The 12785-nt window shown below is 41.0% G+C and overlaps 2 protein-coding genes across 2 annotated transcripts in view; one reads left to right on the top strand and one right to left on the bottom strand.

Annotated features, from left to right (window-relative positions):
* Positions 1-12785, bottom strand: part of LOC123745879 (zinc finger and BTB domain-containing protein 17) — a 583396-nt gene that overhangs the window by 244942 nt on the left and 325669 nt on the right. The gene's annotated exons all lie outside the window — the stretch shown is intronic.
* LOC123745878 (U-scoloptoxin(01)-Cw1a) lies at positions 898-10610 on the top strand. Its single transcript, XM_045726978.1, has 4 exons — positions 898-971; positions 6106-6134; positions 6822-7030; positions 9027-10610. Exons 2-4 carry the CDS (start codon positions 6119-6121, stop codon positions 9141-9143), a joined length of 342 nt encoding a protein of 113 aa, XP_045582934.1. The 5' UTR covers positions 898-971; positions 6106-6118; the 3' UTR covers positions 9144-10610.

Raw genomic sequence — 12785 nt, forward strand, 5'->3', positions numbered from 1 at the left:
TTCAGGTTGTGTACAACATACATAAGACTAATTCTTAAGTATGCAGCCTTGGCGTGGTAGTGGTAAAAGATTCGTTCCATAACTGAGGGGACTAAACTACTATGTTTAGAAATACTATAAAGATATACTATATACTATACTATATAAAGAAATACTATATGCACCCCATATTTCAGTTCAAAATACAGGTGGAAAAAGTTATCAAGAAGAATGGAGGGACCTTTGCCAAGCCGCCGGCTTGCTGTCCCCGTGGAGGCCACTAGAGATGGTGGTCCTCAGGTAATTCTGGTAAATATCAGTCATTAAGATAGCAGAGTGCATATAATGGCAATAGAATACTGCATACAGAACACGGTAAACTGTTCCCAATTTGGCACTGTGGCATACTTGAGAGAATAGCTAAAACTACACAAAACCTAACTACATCTAACTACATTTTCTCACTTTTCAAATAACGTTTTTAACTATTTTCAAATATTTTTTTTCAATGTTGTTTATTCATATTAATATAAATGACATGAATTACTGGCTTTGTTAGGTTAGGATAGGATAAGATAGGATAGGCTAGGTTAGGTTTTACGCAGACACGTTTCCCTCTAAGCCAAACATTACGCCGGGGAGTGCGAGACGCAGAGTGCAATAGAGTTTAGCACACAAACACACAAGCACACAAACTCTTGGGTTATATAACAATTACAGTCAATCCAAACAAGCGTTTATTAATGGACAACGCACAAGGTAGGAAGGCCATTGGGTAAAGTTAAACTTACGGTATCCCAATCCCACAAAAGTCTGACTATTATATAATTGTTGCCATTCGTCGACAAGAATCTGATATAGCACGCCATTGGCTGGCAGCGGTGACGTCACAGCAACACGAGTATAAAACGAGCGGGATGCGCTAACCACCAACTATTCTTAATTCTACGCTGGTTCCTTACGGCCGTGGTAATCCTCTTCCTTTCTTCAAGGTAAGAGACAAAAAGTAAACTTTGTGCGTACGCAGGTACCAAAGGCGGTTTTAGTCCCTGTGCAGCTATTGCTTCAATGTGACTATATCAAATTTTACATTTATCATCCGAGAAAGTAATTATTATAACATATATATGAGAACTGCAGCCTAATAGTTTACAGAGCAATTGTTTTTTAACAGTTATATAGGCCTATACTGTTTTTACGCGTTTCAAATATTCCATTAACTTCAAATTCACTCGTGAATTTTTTCACGAATCATTTTTTACGATAAAATATTTCCATAATGAATCTTTCAATACGTTAAATGTTACATCTGCAGAGTGGATGGATGAAAATTTACAGTAATACTTCTTAAAACTGGATTTTCGTAGAAATAATTATTCCTGTCACTTAACAAAAGCGCCAGAAACAAAATATAAAAACATTTGATCTTTGGTTATTTCTAAGGTTATTATAAATGGCCGCACGACCCAAGATTAATGTGATTATGAACAAATTCACAAGGGTCGTGAAGAGGATTCGAACCTACGTCCGAGATGTCTTAATGTGATTACTTTTATGCGAGTGGCTTCTATATATGGCTTCTGTCACATTAACCTGATTCATTCTGTGAATGGTAGTTATTGTGCACCCCATACTTCTCCTGTGAGTGGTAGTTGATAGTGCACCCCATACTTCTCCTGTGAGTGGTAGTTGATAGTGCACCCCATACTTCTCCTATGAGTGGTAAGTTATTGTGCACCCCATACTTCTCCTGTGAGTGGTAGTTAATTGTGCACCCCATACTTCTCCCGTGAGTGGTAGTTGATAGTACACCCCATACTTCTCCTGTGAGTGGTAGTTATTGTGCACCCCATACTTCTCCTGTGAGTGGTAGTTATTGTGCACCCCATACTTCTCCTGTGAGTGGTAGTTATTGTGCACCCCATACTTCTCCTGTGAGTGGTAGTTATTGTGCACCCCATACTTCTCCTGTGAGTGGTAGTTAATTGTGCACCCCATACTTCTCCCGTGAGTGGTAGTTGATAGTGCACCCCATACTTCTCCTGTGAGTGGTAGTTGATAGTGCACCCCATACTTCTCCTATGAGTGGTAAGTTATTGTGCACCCCATACTTCTCCTGTGAGTGGTAGTTATTGTGCACCCCATACTTCTCCTGTGAGTGGTAGTTGATAGTGCACCCCATACTTCTCATGTGAGTGGTAGTTATTGTGCACCCCATACTTCTCCTGTGAGTGGTAGTTATTGTGCACCCCATACTTCTCCTGAGTGGTAGTTAATTGTGCACCCCATACTTCTCCCGTGAGTGGTAGTTATTGTGCACCCCATACTTCTCCTGTGAGTGGTAGTTATTGTGCACCCCATACTTCTCCTGAGTGGTAGTTATTGTGCACCCCATACTTCTCCTGAGTGGTAGTTAATTGTGCACCCCCATACTTCTCCCGTGAGTGGTAGTTGATAGTGTACCCCATACTTCTCCTGTGAGTGGTAGTTGATAGTGCACCCCATACTTCTCCTATGAGTGGTAGTTATTGTGCACCCCATACTTCTCCTGTGAGTGGGTAGTTATAGTGCTTCTCATATTCATCGTGTGAGTGGTAGTTGTTGTGCACCCCATACTCATGCAGTGAGTGGTAGTTTTTATGCCGACCGCCGACCTAGGAGACCGCCGACCTAGGAGACCGCCGACCTAGGGGACCGCCGACCTAGGAGACCGCCGACCTAGGGGACCGCCGATAATCAAACCCTCTGTAGTATTTGCTATAAACCGGGTCCAGTACATGGCCCGGAGCCTAAATCATAAGAAACTTCTACCCTCTTCTAATCGGTAAAATCTCCCACTAATACAAAAACAAAATTATATTTGTAATTTAATCTTTAGTTCAAATGCTAAAAAAATAATCCCCATTTTCAGTTATAGTTATTAAACCATAGAGAAGAATGCAGAGCGAGAGCTTCCGGGGCGGGTTGCTGCCTGACTCCACTGACAAGGTCGAGGGCGGCAGTATTAAAAACTTAAAAGCTTTTTGTAACGTTTATGACACATCACACTCGAAGCTCTTGATAGCGAATCAGGCGCCAGACGACTCACGGGACGAGTGATTGGATTACAAGTTCTTTCTTAAGGAAGCCGGTCGGCCGAGCGGACAGCACGCTGGACTTGTGATCCTGTGGTTCTGGGTTCAATCCCAGGCGCCGGCGAGAAACAATGGGCAGAGTTTCTTTCACCCTATGCCCCTGTTACCTAGCAGTAAAATAGGTACCTGGGTGTTAGTCAGCTGTCACGGGCTGCTTCCTGGGGGTGGAGGCCTGGTCGAGGACCGGGCCGCGGGGACACTAAAGCCCCGATATCATCTCAAGATAGCCTATTAGATAGTTCCCAACTACACACGTGGCCGCTCATTCACGTTAACCCGTCCTCTTTTATTTATTTATATATACAACAGTTCTTACATTCTTGAACAGTCATTAGCACGCATAACGTTACATGGTCTTCCACCATGTAAAGGGAAGTATCAGTGTATACCTAAAAGATCATTGTAGTTTGTTTCTTAATTATCGTATTTGGCTTACATATTATTTGGGTATTTGCTCTTGGACATCGCACGATACTTACTGTACGGAGAAGCAAGGCAAACATGGTAGTTGATTGTGGATTGATTTCATGGATAACATCCATGAAATCTGTATCAATGAAAAACTATTGCGAAAAGATGCCATGCTGGGTAGTACATATTTCATTATAAATATCATTACTATCCTGATGGGTTATAACAATACTCAAATGTGTGGTTAAAGATTAATAACACAAGATTTAAATTGTGCCATTAATGAGATATCAATGCATGAGTTGGTAACACATAAATTGCCTTTGCTGCATCAGTCGGCGCCCATATATAACGACAACCAATTCTCAAATAAACAACATAGTTTAATGGATGGTTTTAAATTAACAAATATAGGAACATGTTCTCTACCTTGGGTAAACTGCCCGCACGCAAGTCAAGGACCGGAAGGATTGAAGAATCGACTCAGAGTCAACCACAGGCGGAGTGAGACAGGACGGTCGCCTGCGCCTTCCGCATTTCGCCGGATGTTTGACGGGCCACTGTGGTTATACTCTGGAAACTACAGTTAGATAAAACGCCTCAACACTGCATCCTCATCAGGACCGGAATCGTTTTCACAACCCATGATAAAAGTAAAAAAAAAAACTCATATTCCAAAATTTAACATTTTTAAATGATAGCTTGCCAAGGAAAAATATTATACGATAAATTTTTGCACGAACTATTAACGTCCCGATTATTTATATATAATATGTCAGCAACTCGCAATGCATACACAAAATAATTAAGACATTTGATTAAATAGGTTAACCAATTAAAGCAATGTTAATCTTCCTGAAATATTTCCAAATTAAACATAAAAGTAAACCTTAACGTGGGAGTTTACTCTCTCCCGAGACGAAGTAAAGAAGCAGGTTAAGGATGCTACTATGGGAATACTCATAGGACTACAAAATATCTCCCTGATGATTCTAAAAAATGCACCCAAAATTCCGAGCAAACGAAATAGATATATCTGAAAGTATACAGACTAACCCTATTATCGGAGTTACATATTAACCAGATAACATTAGAGGTACATATACAGCTGAAAAGTATTTGTGAAGCAAAAAGATTAAGGAAAGCTCTTCGTAAACTAACAGTTCCACAATAATTAATCTAAGTCTTAAATCCCAGAAAAAAAATCCAGACGTTTGCTGGTTCCTGAACTTAAGAACATTGATGGAGCTAGACCTTATTACGCTGGAAAATAGAATAGCAAAGATTCTCTTTGCTATGGACAAGTGTAAGACGAGAGGCCATGAGTAGAAACTAGAACCCCAGATGAGCCACTAGATGAAATAAAACACTTCAGTGTAAGAGTAGTGAGCAAGTGAGATGAATAAAAAAAGGAAGAAACTGAGGCTAAATATGAGAGCATATATGATAAGCAAAAAGGTCAGGAACCATTACGGGCTATTCATGCCCGTGCCACCTCTTGGGTAGCTTATTAATTAATCTTCATCAATCAATCAATCGGGAACCACGGGAGACATCTCCCGTCACGTTGGGTGCAGTGGCACCTCCACAGATCTCCAGTATCAGCTCTCGATACTGGTAATGGCTCAAAACGGCCACCACTTACGGGCTATTCATGCCCGTGCCACCTTTCGGATGGCTTAATCTTCATCAATCAATCAATCGGGAACCATTATAATGAACGACCGGCGACACCAAAGTGCGGCCCCCGAGCTGATGCTCACCTTGCCAGCACCTGTAGGTGAGCACCTCCACACTAAAACAACGGTGTAGTGGTAAGCAGAGCGGCCAGGAAGCTAGCGAGACGCCTGGTGAGTGTAGTAACGGTGCTGGCGGTGATGCACGTGTGGCCGTCACTGCCAGCGTTCACCCTCATGCTCTCCACGGAAAAACAAAATCTCATTTGGCTGCCGCGTATCGTTAATTCCAGTTTCTTTTGACGCAAATGTTTAATGGTGAAAAAGTTATTATACGAATGCATTAAAGCTAAAAAGAAAAGTGATAATTTATTATTAACTTCCAACGGCATAGTCGATGCGTGGTCGTGGTTAGGCTGCAAAATACTTGAGGTACAGATAGGAAACGATTAATGGTCGTTCACCGCCAACTTCCTCTCGTTTTTTTCAGGGTAAATTCCCACCATTAGGCTAGGTTGGGTGACACGGTAGGTTTCCCTTAGCCACTTCCTTACCTTAGATTCTGCACAAACCGTTGCAAGGAGCCTATGGTGTGCACAGTATCTCGCCGTATCTAAGGCCTTTTCAGCTTTCACAATTTACGTTTTAGATTATGACGTTACGTTATGTTTATCAAAGTAACGGTGAATCCCTCACTGTTTGGTGTCTGCAGCATCAACCAAATTTTAACCAAGAAATGAGTGATCTTGGTTGGTTTAAGCAGTTAGTTTTAATAATATTTTGAAATAACCGTAAGCCTACAGGAGAGTGACCTAAATGTTTTATGTGAGTTCTACATCATATTGTTATTACTATTATTAGCATTAATTAGTAGTAGTTGTAATATTATATTTTATCTTCTCTAGGCACACAGAAGACATGAGGATCCTGCTAGGTGAGTATTTAACGGGAGAGCAGTTGCTGTAACAACCTCCAGTGACCTGAAGACAAAGACTAAGTGGAGTGACAAAAACAGTCACTGGGCAATGACGAAGACCACAGGCGCTAAAAAAGACCCCACATGTGCTAAAAAGACCTTTATGTTATGTAAAAGACCCACAATAGATACTAGAAAGATACTAGATACCCTTATGTTCTGAGAAAACCCCACTATATGCTACAAATACCCCTATATACTAAGAAAGACTCCCTAGACTCTGAAAAAAGAACATAATGATTAAGACAAACTTAAGAGCCTGGCGACATTCTCAAGGAGCAGCAACAGCTAGCAGCTGAGCAAAAACAGTAGTTATATAATATCAACAACAGCAAATGTAATATCATTAATAACAGCAACATCGGCAGCATCAGAGGTATAATATATAGTATCAAACATAGCACCTTTAAAGTACATCTGGTAGCCGCTAGTTAATATCAAAACATTTAATTTTCCTGTCATCCACAATTTTTTTTAATAAAGTATCTATATTAGAACTCAAACAACATAAATTAAACAAATTCACTGATAACAATTTACGAATGCAATTTCATCACAAAATGCTGTCCATAAATTCCCATAATTTATGATACCGTTTCCCAGTGATAATAACTTTCCCCCGGGTGGGGTTGATGCACCGTACAGCATCCCTGGTGGTAGTGGTGACAGCGGGGACAGTCGCCACCCAAGAGGTGCTGCCCTTCCTGAAAGCAGTGCCCGACACCACCTTTTCGTGCGAGGAGCGCCCCTACGGGTACTACGCTGACGTCGAAGCCGACTGCCAGGCCTTCCACATCTGCCTTAACGACCTCAAGTGGTCCTTCCTCTGCCCCAACCAGACTCTCTTCAACCAGGTAACCTGCTGCGGATCGTGTTACACCACCATACAAATGCAGGAACAAAAGAGCTCGATACTTTTAGTAAACACACTCAGGAATCTGCTCACACTATTCGACACACACAGGAACCTGCCAACACTTCGACACACACAGGAACCTACCAACACTTCGACACACACACAGGAACCTGCCAACACTTCGACACACACACAGGAACCTGCCAACACTTCGACACACACACAGGAACCTGCCAACACTTCGACACACACAGGAACCTGCCAACACTTCGACACACACACAGGAACCTGCCAACACTTCGACACACACACAGGAACCTGCCAACACTTCGACACACACACAGGAACCTGCCAACACTTCGACACGCACACAGGAACCTGCCAACACTTCGACACACACACAGGAACCTGCCAACACTTCGACACACACACAGGAACTTGCCAACACTTCGACACACACACAGGAACCTGCCAACACTTCGACACACACACAGGAACCTGCCAACACTTCGACACACACACAGGAACCTGCCAACACTTCGACACACACAGGAACCTACCAACACTTCGACACACACAGGAACCTGCCAACACTTCGACACACACAGGAACCTACCAACACTTCGACACACACAGGAACCTGCCAACACTTCGACACACACAGGAACCTACCAACACTTCGACACACACAGGAACCTGCCAACACTATTCGACACACATAAAAACCCGCCCTTCAATTTTCACGATCTATCCCATGACATTTCCCACAAAAGGAGCGCTTATAATTATAGTGAACGATTAAAACATTTTCAAGTGTGTACAATACTGAACTTACAGGACACTAGACCTACTTTGTTTTACAATTTTCTTGTGATCCTATTGTTTCCCCTGTAGGTTATCACACACCGTGATCAAAGCCAATGTATTTTATTTATTTATTTATTTATTTATTTATTTATTTATTTATTTATTTATTTATTTATATACAAGAAGGTACATTGGGGGTTAAGAGAGTACATAGCAATGATGATGAATTTACATTCTTGTAAAGCCACTAGCACGCATAGTGTTTCGGGCAAGTCCTTAGTCTAACAGATAATTTTAAGTAGATAATTTCCAACAAAATTTACAAAAAATTTTTACAGCTACATTGTAAGAAATTTTGACACAATAAACAAAGATTAGATTAATACACTACAATGACAAGGATTACTAGGTACATTAGGGTAACTTGCTTTTAACTTGCTGTGTCCTTCTAACTTGTCTCCTGTAACTTTTCCCCCTTAGGTCGTGAGTCCTATATATATACATACACCTGTAACTTGTGCCTTTGGGTTGTAAGCCCTATATATACTTTTAAACCTGTAACTTGTCCCCCTTGGGTCGTGAGTCTTATATACTGTATATTCTGACAGTTATAACTTGTCCTCCTTGGACGTGAGTCCTATATATTCTCTACACCTGTAATTTGTTTCTATGGGTCGAAAGTCCTACATATATACTCACGACCCCATTCGTGAGTATATATCGTGAGAGCTATATACCTGTAACTTGTCACCCTGGGTCGTGAGTCCTGTGTATTCTCTATACTTGTACAGTAACTTGTCTTTCCCTGGGTTGTGAGTCCTATATACCTGTAACTTGTCCCCCCCCCCCTCCCTGGGTTGTGAGTCCCATATTCTTGTAACTTGTCCCTCCCCCCCTGGGTTGTGAGTCCCATATATTCTTACACCTGTAACTTGTTCCCGTGGCGTAACCTTTACATACCCTTTACCGGTGAGTTTTCAATTGAATATAAACCAATGCTCCTACGCTTAACTTGACAAATGTTATAAAATTAATACATTCTTCTATTGAAACCGATTGCCAATAACACAGCCTCCGATATAACAATAATTCTGACGAACAGTTATGGGAAAACATTTTTAAGTTCTAATGCAGTTCTTAATTGTTAAAAACTGCATTTAAATCTTAATGGCTTCATGCTTTCTCAGGAATACTTCGTGTGCGACCATGCCATCAATGTGGATTGCTCAGTGGCCACCACCTTCTATTCTCTCAACGACAACTTTGGCAAGGTCGACGACACGACGGAGACTGCGACAGAGTGAGCCTTCAGCCTGATGCCCAATCAACCAAATCTGATCAAAGACGACCTCCATATTAGCCTTGTAGATAATCCCTTTGCTATGTATACCAAGTTTTGACATATGTTATAATCTTGGGGGTAAAACTCTTCAGGGACAGGTATAAAGGGTAACTTATGGTGTGTGGTTTTTCTTATTGGGGATAAAATATAGTTGGGTTTATAAGTACAAGCTATACATCGAACGTATATATGGGTATACATCGAAACGAATATGAGTAGCAACACTGCCAAGCCTGGGCAGACACACTGGTTTGACAAAATGAGTACCTGGAGGAACTTTTAGTGAAGCCTAGCCTGTGGAGACATACTAGTACCTGGAGGAACTTTTAGTGAAGCCTAGCCTGTGCAGGCACACTACTTTGACAAAATGAGTACCCAGAGGAACATTTATTCAAGCCTAGACTTTGCAGACACACAGTTTTGACAAAATTAATACCTGGAGAAACATTTAGCCAAGCCTAGCCTGTGCGGACGCACTGCTTTGACAAAGTGAGTACCTGGGGGAACATTTAGTCATCTTAGCCTGTGCAAACACATTGCTTTGACAAAATTAATACCTGGAGAAACATTTAAAACCTAGCCTGTGTAGAAGACACTGCTATGAAAAAATAAGTTCCTGGAGTAACATTTATTCAAGCCTAGTATGCATAATGTAATGTAATACTCCTTATTGCAGGAGTAATGTACTTCTTTGGCACCATTACATGGATATTGTTCGTTATATTTGCTATTCATAGTTCAACGAGCTAGGTTAAAAATGCTTGGTCATTAATTGTTCACTGAGTTACTGTTAAGTATGTTCCAGTTATTCATTGTTTACAGTTACTATGTATGTCCCGGTTATTCATTGTTCACTGATTTACTGTTAAGTATGCTCCCGTTATTCATTGTTTATACAGCTACTTTGTCTCGGTTATTCATTGTCCACAGTTATTAAGAATACCCTGGTTATTGTGTTCACCAAGTAATCGTCAAGTATGGCCGGATATTCAATGTTCACCGAATTATCGTCACTTAATATGCCTCGGGTGTTCATTATTTACTGAGTTATCGTCAAGTATGCCCTGAGTACTCATTGTTTATCAAGTAATCGTTAAATATGCCCCGGTTATTCATTGGTCATCGAGTCATGGTCAAGTATATCCGGGAATTCATTGGTCACAGAGTAAAAGTTAAGTATATCCCGTGTATTCATTATTCACAGCTAGTTACTGCTTTTCACTATCATATTTGATGTTACGGTGGCGGAAACGTTATCATTCCATACATCTCAGCGTCTTTAGCTTAGCTGTAGAACAATATAAATTGTTTGTAAATATCTAGTCGAGGAACTCTGCAAGGCACTTTGTACCTAAATACATGGCCTGTTGTCCAGTTTTATAGTGTAATTGTATAATAAGACTATACAACCATTAAATTGTATGAATTCTGAATTGTTTCCATGTTCCCTATTGTTGTATATTGTGTTTAAAAGTGGTTAGTTGCGTTTATATAGGTGGGTATATACGTAAATGTTGAGTTTCTATGGGGTGGGTATGCATGTTTATATTGCGTTTCTATGGTGTATATACATGCTGAGGTGAATAAGCGCTTTGCCTACATTCACCCGGTCTAGCAATGCAACATGACATTTACTGAATTTGAATTTTTTCGGCCCTAAACAAAGGTAAAGCTACATCCCCCGGTGAGGGTGGTATCACTTATGACATACTGCGTTTGCTCCCTTTAATACCAGGGAATCCCTTTCTTGAGCTGTATAATATGAGCTATGTTACTGGGGAACTTCCAATCTCTTGGACCAACAGTATAATCATTCCAATTCCCAAGACAAATTAAGAGAATGCTTTCCGCCCAATTTCCCTTACTAGCTGCATTTGCAAAACATTCGAGAGAATTATCCTAAACTGTCTCCTCCATAGAATAAGAACCCTGCTATCCCCCCCAGATATATGGCTTCATGCATGGAAGGAGTGTGCATCATTGCATCACCACCTTTCTTACCCTGAAACACTGAAAAGTCATATACCACCTTCCTAGATCTCAAGTCTGTCTTTGATATTGCAAATCGACATGTTATCTTGAGTGAGCTTGCAAGAATGAATATTGGTGGTCGCCTTCTTTGTTGGATCAGAGGTTACTTATCCAACAGGAGGTCGTCTGTGTATTTCCAGGGGGCATAGGAGTGTAACAAGAGATTTCGAACTAGGCATCCCACAGGGAGGTGTCCTCAGTCCTACCTTATTTGATATCTTAATAAACACGATGTTAAACTCTGTACCGAGCAAACCCAACGTGCATATCAATAGCTATGCTGATGATATAATGATACACATCAATGGGTATGCTAACACGCAGAACACTCTTAACTCTGTATTAGACTCATGTCAGGACCTAGGTTTAGTCACCTCAGCAGAGAAAACAAGATATTAAATTGGTGCCCACCCAGGCAGGGAGGAGCTGTTTGCAAGATGCAACTGTATGATGGCTCCCAGCTTGACTATGTTAATAGATTCAAATACCTTGGCCTTGAGGTGCCACTGTATGGTCCAGTTGTATTCAGACTCTGTCGTCAGTATAAAGAGAGGCTCAGAGCTCTCAATGCTGTTGCAGGTTATCACTCAGGCTATGGTGCCAATGTCAGAATTGTCAAAATGATGTACCTTGCATACATTAGATCTTTAGTGGATTATGCTGCACCTCTGCTTGCCTTGATGCCTGAAAGAAAGCTTGGACGGCTTGAAAAATTGCAGAACGAAGCCTTGAGGATAATCCTTGGGTGCCCTCGTATCACAAAGATACTTAACATGAGAAAGGAACTTAATATTCCGAGCGTCATTGATCGTGTTACTGAAATTAACTGTCAAATTGGTATAAAAATGCTTAGGCTAGCTCATCCTAACCCTTGCACAGAAGCCCTCCAGAATTTCTTTATTGAAGGTCAATATTGTTCTAAATGAATAACTAAAACTGGAACTGAACTCAGAATGTATCAGATTTATAATTTGTACGAAGAGAGACACAACGGCACTTTCCTGCACCGTGGGAGATTACACCCTTTCCAATTTTAATCCCTCCCTTTCCACCCAAGACGCAAATTAAAGATTAGCCCAAGCTTCGTCTTGAGGCAAAGCTCAACGCCTTAAACCATACTGATGCTCTCTCCACAGAGCATTCTCTCTCTCAAATCAAATACACTGATGGTTCCCTACAGCGCCAAACGGGTGCAGCTGGAAGTACAGCTGTTCTGGCAATGGGCGATGGCTTATATTTTGAGTGGGGAGCCCGTCTAAGTAATTGGGCCTCTACCCTTCAGACCGAACTATTTGCCTTGCTTCTTGCACTGAAATGTGTACAAGTCTCTAAAATTGATACATTAACTGTAAATGACTCTTTATCATCCTTAATTGCTCTCAACTCTTTAAGACATAACTGTAACATGCTTGTGTCTGAAGCTAGACACAAATACAACAAATTTATTAACGATGGGTGCATAATAAATGAACTAAACTAACTATGGGAACAGAGATTATTTCATGTGGACTCCATCTCATGTTGGCCTCCAAATGCATGAAAGAGCTGATGAGTTAGTCAAAGAATATGCCTT

The sequence above is a fragment of the Procambarus clarkii genome, chromosome 88 (assembly GCF_040958095.1).
Source record: "Procambarus clarkii isolate CNS0578487 chromosome 88, FALCON_Pclarkii_2.0, whole genome shotgun sequence".
In the NCBI taxonomy this organism is placed as follows: Eukaryota; Metazoa; Arthropoda; class Malacostraca; order Decapoda; family Cambaridae; genus Procambarus; species Procambarus clarkii.

Bases quoted from the DNA above. Each gene is read 5' to 3' on its own strand.
- LOC123745878 (XM_045726978.1), top strand. The intron at 7,031-9,026 runs GTAACCTGCTGC...ATGCTTTCTCAG, and splicing joins ACCAGACTCTCTTCAACCAG to GAATACTTCGTGTGCGACCA.